Source organism: Cricetulus griseus, chromosome 2 (assembly GCF_003668045.3).
Source record: "Cricetulus griseus strain 17A/GY chromosome 2, alternate assembly CriGri-PICRH-1.0, whole genome shotgun sequence".
Classification (NCBI taxonomy): Eukaryota; Metazoa; Chordata; class Mammalia; order Rodentia; family Cricetidae; genus Cricetulus; species Cricetulus griseus.
The window spans coordinates 59448787-59455069 of record NC_048595.1 but is presented as its reverse complement, the minus strand read 5'-3'; the positions used below and the strand labels follow the sequence as shown (position 1 = coordinate 59455069).

The 6283-nt window shown below is 38.8% G+C and overlaps 1 protein-coding gene across 1 annotated transcript; it reads left to right on the top strand.

Annotated features, from left to right (window-relative positions):
* The first annotated feature begins 3725 nt into the window (after nt 1–3725).
* On the top strand, nt 3726–5147 carry LOC100750928 (interferon alpha-2-like). The gene is made up of 2 exons (XM_027400515.1): nt 3726–3976; nt 4751–5147. Exons 1-2 carry the CDS (start codon nt 3726–3728, stop codon nt 5145–5147), a joined length of 648 nt encoding a protein of 215 aa, XP_027256316.1.
* Nucleotides 5148–6283: the final 1136 nt, after the last annotated feature.

Here is a 6283-nt window from a genome sequence, read left to right as displayed (position 1 = left end):
AAGGTATGCATGACCTCTGCCCCACTTGGATTCAATCTTTATTTTGGAGACTTCAGAGATCACAATAGGTTTGATTATTTCTTTTCTTAATATTTTTTCTGTGTTGTTCTCCATTCTTCGTTGGATGCTTATTTGTCCAAAGGTCTGAAATTCTTCAGATGGATGTTTTTATTTTCCTGAAAAGACCAAACAAAATCCTTCCCCAACCTTAACATTGGGAGGTTCCTATTCTAATCCTTATCAAATTTCATCTATAGCTTCCCCTGAATTTTTTGTTTTAGTTTCTAAAGCTCTTCTATCATCCAGAACAATTTGTTTTCTTTCAATAAGCATTATTTAATTGTTCTAGGAAGGAGTTTCAAAATGGTGGCAGGAAACAAATGAACCAGTTTTGGTATAGGGGCTTTTGAATGGCTCTCTCAAGACATGTCCTGAAGGCAAAGTATTACCTTGTTAATCTCTTGTTGACTTGTGTTTCTTTGTCCAATGCCTGGCTTTCCCATACCTTTTGTATAATCCAGAAGGGAGTGATATTTTGTTTGGTTTATATTTATAAAAAGAATTGCTTCTAGAAATGCCCTATTTACAATACCTTTTCAGGTGACCTTGTCTGCCACAATTAAAACATTTGACATTTTGAATTTTCTTTAAACCTTTTGAAATCACTTCTATCCATGTATCATCATCATAGCCATGAGCTTCAATATTAATTGTATCTTGGATCTAGTCCTCTAAGGGTGCTTATTGCTGTTTAAGGCTTAATTATCTTTTTGTATTGGGCATTGGCATTTTCAAACATCATAGTTTTAGTTATTATTTTTCTAGCATCTGAGTCTGATATCTTTCTATTGACTGCTGATGACATTCTTTGTAAGAAGTCTGTGAATAATTCCTTTGGGCCCTGTATGACTTTTTGTAAACAATTCAGTTTTCTTTCCTGCTTCTCCAATTCTGTCCCAAGCATTCAAAGATGCTACATGGCATAAACCCATGAGATGATGATCATATTGACATTTTCCCACTAAAGTAGCATAATCTCCTTCTCCAAAAATTTGATTTTGGGAGATATTGATACCTCTAACTTTAGCCTTTTGTTCAATATCCTTAGCCTCTTCTCTGAACCAGAAAATCCATTGTAATTGTGGTCCAGCCTCTAGGACAGCTTTAATCAAATCTAACCAATCTACAGAGATAATCTTATTACAAACAGGGCACGTATTTATCATCTGCTTCACAAATGGTGAATGCATGCCTTATGGGACTACAGCTTCCTTGAATTTCTCTAAATCTAACATTGTCACAGGCTTCCAAGTAGCTCTTATAGAATCTCCTTCATTTGGCACTTCCTATAAGGTTATTGTATATATTAAAGTTAATTCTGTTAAGACCTTAGAGTGTTCATTTTTAACCTTAAAATGCAATGCTGAATTTGCTTTTCCATGTAATTCCTCTGTCTGTGTTTGAATATCTCTATAATCTACTTAGTAAGTTTTTCTAAGGCCTTCATCTCAGCATTCATATCAACCAACTTTTTTAGAGATAAACCAAGAATTATCAAAACAACAACAAAGATTATCAAATTGATAACTAACAGTCTGTCAATCCCGGTTAAGTTGATTATCCTTTTTTTCATTTACTTTCTTCATTTTTATTTATATATTTTTATGTATGATTGCTCTGCATGTATACCTACATGCTAGAAGAGGGCACCAGATCCTCTTATAGGTGGCTATGAGCAACCATGTGGTTGCTGGGAATTGAACTCAGGACCTCTGGAAGATCTAGTGCTCTTAATTGCTGAGTCAACGATCCAGCCCCAACTTTTTCCGTTTTTTAATCCATCCATTATGTAATCATATGCAGACCTAATTTTCTCCATTTTAATAATGTTTCCATTTTTAATGTGGGGAAAAACTCTCTTTTTTAAAACTAATTCCTCCCTTTAAGAATTTCCAGTTGATTTACCAAATTTGCTGACAATGTCAGTGAACTGTGAGGCGTAGCTCTTCTGATTCAAGAACTAGCTTGTGTCTTTGAGCTTAGAGTGTCAGTCTGAGGGGAGAGGCTCTAGGAAAAGTCTGAATGTCTCTCAAGTTTGGACGGCAGCTTAAGGCTGTTTAGAAAAGCTATAACTGAAAAATCTCAAACTTGCTTCAAGGTTTGAGGTGAAGAAAAAAAAAAGAAAACCTAGCTGGTTGGACAAGAATTCAGGCAGGAGGGACTCAGGTAGGAGTCCTGCCTACAGCTCAGGCTTGGGCTTAAAGTGAACATTGGGTGACAATTATAGCATGAAAAATAAAAGACCCAGAGACTGATATTGGGGTTCAAGCTTCAAGTTGAAGATCAGAAAAGCAAAGTAGACAGCCACTAGCTCTTACTTCTGCCTCTGGCTGAAAGGGTTGTTCTCTCCTCAATATGAATAAATATCCACATGAGGCCCCCTTGCTTTTTCCTTTTATATCTCTCTTCAAAATCAATCTCTTCTAATTTGCACCTTTTAGGGTCTAATTTTTGTAGACCTATTTTATATCCTAAATAATTAATAGAGTCTTCTCTTTGTATTTTTAGGAGCAATTTGTAATCCCCAACAAGGCAAAATTTTATTTATTTCTTCATACCTTCTTTCTAAAGTATCAGCATTTGAACCAGCTATTAAAATGTCATCCATATAATGGCAAACTATAGATTGAGAAAATTGCTTATGTATCATTTCTATAGGATTCTGTACAAAATATTGGCACAAGGTAGGGAAATTTAACATTCCCTGTGGGAGAATTTTCTATTTATATCTCTTAAGAGGTTAACACTTATTATAAGAAGGCCCCACAAACGCAATTTTTTCTCTTTTTCTTGTAAAGGTATAGAGAAGAAATAATCTTTTAAATCAATAATTATGAGAGGTCATCCTTTAGTTAATAGACAAAGCAAAGACATTCTAAACTGTGGAGAGCCAATTGGCTGTATCATCTTATTAACAGCTCTTAGATCTGTTACCATTCTCCATTTCCAGGTTTCTTTTAAATAACAAATGCAGGAGAATGTCAAGGGTTGGCTGATTCTTCTATATTCTGAGCATTTAGCTGTTCCTGTAACAGCTGTTCTATGTCCTGCAGTTTCTCTGTTGTTGAAGGCCATTGAACAACCCTTACCAGTTTGCCAATCAACTATTTTAAAGGTATTGGCGCCTTTGAAAGATCAGCAGCTGTTGTGCCTTGTTCTTCTACAACCTGAATGGCTGGTGACCGTTCTTTACAATACCTTCTAATATTTTCCCCAGAAACATACATTAATTTATGATTTGTTTCTAAGATTGGGCAAATGCTAACCTGAGCATTCCATTGCTGTAACAAATCGTGCCCCCATATATTCATTGCTATAATAGCCACATATGCCTTTAGTTTTCCTCTCTGTCCTTCTGGCCCTATACATTTGACCCATCTCACTCTGTTTTACCTGAGATAACATAACTCTCTCTCTCTTCTAATTAATTCCCCTGTTTAAGAATTCCTAATTGTCTCATCAATCTACCAATGATGACGGTGGAGCATAAAGCTGTGTAGCACATCCGATTGGATATCAAAGGTGATGGGCAGTACGGCTGAGGACAGCTGCAGTTTCTAGCATGTGGAAGCTTGAGGAGAGGTGGTCTAGGGGACGCCTGCAACCCACAGGGACAGGGATCCAGTGGTCTGAAAAATGCGCATGGGATTGTGTGGAAGAAGCACATGGGGCGGGAGCTGCCTGAATGCGGAACCAGACAGTCTATGGTGCATAAGTCCTGTGGTGCTTGGAGCCCAGGTCCCTCTGAAGTTTGGGTCCTGTGGAGTTTGTTGCAGAGATGCTGCGACAAAAAAAATCCATACTCTCTTAGAAGCTTACAGAAAAAAAGAGAGAAGAACCTAACCAGTGGAGCAGTGATTCCAGTGGGAGCTCCACATGCAGCTCTTGCCTATGCCGATGGCTGCAAAGCCACAAGGCAAGTGGCTGTTTTGTGAATTCATGCCTTAAAGTTGGGCAGCAAATGTAGCATGAGTTCTAATTGATCTTAATAAATAAAAATCTGGAGCTAGGTATCAGGGTAAATGTTGAAAAATCAGAGCAGCAAAGGAACAAGCCACAGCCACGTCTTACCTCACCAACTTCTCAGATGAAAAGGACCAAGCTCCTGTCTCCTCCCCGGATTATCACTTCCTCTCTCTGCACAGCCATATCATTTCCTGTTTCCTCCTCCCAGGTGTTGGGATTAAAGGTGTACGCCACCATTGCCTGGCCTTTATGGTTAACTAGTGGCTAGCTACACACTCTGATGTCTAGACAAGCTTTATTTGTTAGAGCACAAACAAAATATCAGCATAGGGAGGAAGGATTGTAGGAGTCATAGGGGTCAAGGACACTACTAGAACTCAGCCCATAAATTCACCTTAGCAGGATTCATAGGGGCTCACAGACACTGAAGTGACAATAAGGGTCAGTACTATGTCCTCTATATATATTCTATGGTTGTATACCTTGTTTTTTTTTTTTTTTTTTTTTTTTTTTTTTTTTTTTTTTTTTTTTTGTGTGTGTGTGTGTGTGTGTGTGGGACTCCTAACAGAGTGGTGGTATCTGACTTTTTTACCTGCCATTGGGACCCTTTTCCTACTACTGGGGGGCCTGGTCCAGGTTTCATATGATTTGTTTGTAGTCCTATTGTAATTTGTTATGTCATATTTGGTTGATATCCCTGGGAAACCTGCTCTTTTACTTGAAGAGACTTTGCATTCCTTCTGGAGAAGGTGGATGTCCAGCACATCCAGAAGGCTCAAGCCATCCCTGTCCTGCAGGAGCTGACCCAGCAGGTCCTCATCCTCTTCAGCTCAAAGGACTCATCTGCTGCTTGGGAGACAACCCTTCTAGACACATTCTGCACTGGCCTCCACCAGCATCTCAGTGACCTGCAAGCCTGTCTGATGCAGCAGGTGGGGGAGCAGGAACCTCCCATGAGCCAGGAAGACTCCCTGGTGGCTGTGAGGAAATACTTCCACAGGATCACTGTCTACCTGAGAGAGAAGAACCACAGCCCCTGTGCCTGGGAGGTGGTCAGAGCAGAAGTCTGGAGAGCCCTGTCTGCCTCAGGCAACATGCTGCTTGGGAGACAACCCTCCTAGACACATTTTGCAGTAGCCTTCACCAGCAGCTCAGTGACCTGCAAGCCTGTCTGATGCAGCAGGTGGGGGAGCAGGAACCTTCCCTGCTTGTTAGATATTTATATTTTGGTTCATATCAGTAGAAAAATTACAGTTATGAAATAGCAACAAAAGTTTTTTATGGTTGAGTGTCACTACAATGTGTTGAACTTTATTAAAGGGTTACAACATTAGGAAGCTTGAAAACTATTGGTCTATGAAATGAGGTCCAGAACAGCCCATGCTACAGATTTATTGTTTCAAAAACTTGAAAAAAATAGAGTAAATTGAGAATTTAAAGATTGATACATTTATCGAAATGTAAATACACAGTATATCTTAGTATTTAAATCTCTCAGACAAGGCACACTAAAAATGAATGAAATATATAAATAAAGTATAAGTTCTGTACTCCATGAACGACTGTTGTTTTTATTTTCAATAGTTTAAAAATGCACAGGCATAATATGGTTAAATTGTGTGCTCTGTGTATTCAAAATATGGTTAAAAAAGTATGATTCAGAATATTTTTAAATTAACTAAAGAATCATGGAAACACTCAATCATGTGGATATGCATGCAAACACACACACACAAACACACACACACACACACACACACACACACACACACACACACACACGAAGAAACATATATACACTTGCACCTAAGCACTTAGGACTGCATGCAAACACACACACACACACACACACACACACACACACACACACACACACACACACACACACGAGAGATATTTAATTCATTTAACATATATTAATATTTATCTTCAATGGACAAGATTTAGGCCTTAGGTTTCTTTCTTACTTTAAATGGAAAATGATCCTCCATGGCCACTTGGTCTTCTAAAACTGGGCAGGTTTTGGGAAGAGCCTTCATAGCATGATCTCATCATAATGGAGAAACAGATGGTGCTCTTCCTCTTTGTTCCCTTAGGTGAATCATTACAGGCAAAGGAGTTCTCTGACATTTCTCCCTCCGGAATGAATTCTTGCAGGCCACATGACTGTGCTTCCCTGCTCCCTCAAAGTCAAGATCAGTATAGACAACATCTTTCTGTCCTCCACTTTTGTAGTGAGGTCTACACTGTTCTTCAA

Coding starts and splice junctions, on each gene's coding strand:
- LOC100750928 (XM_027400515.1), top strand. CDS start 3,726: ATGGGGCGGGAGCTGCCTGAATGCGGAACCAGACAGTCTATGGTGCAT. Junction 3,977..4,750: donor GATGGCTGCAAAGCCACAAG/GCAAGTGGCTGT, acceptor TTTTACTTGAAG/AGACTTTGCATTCCTTCTGG.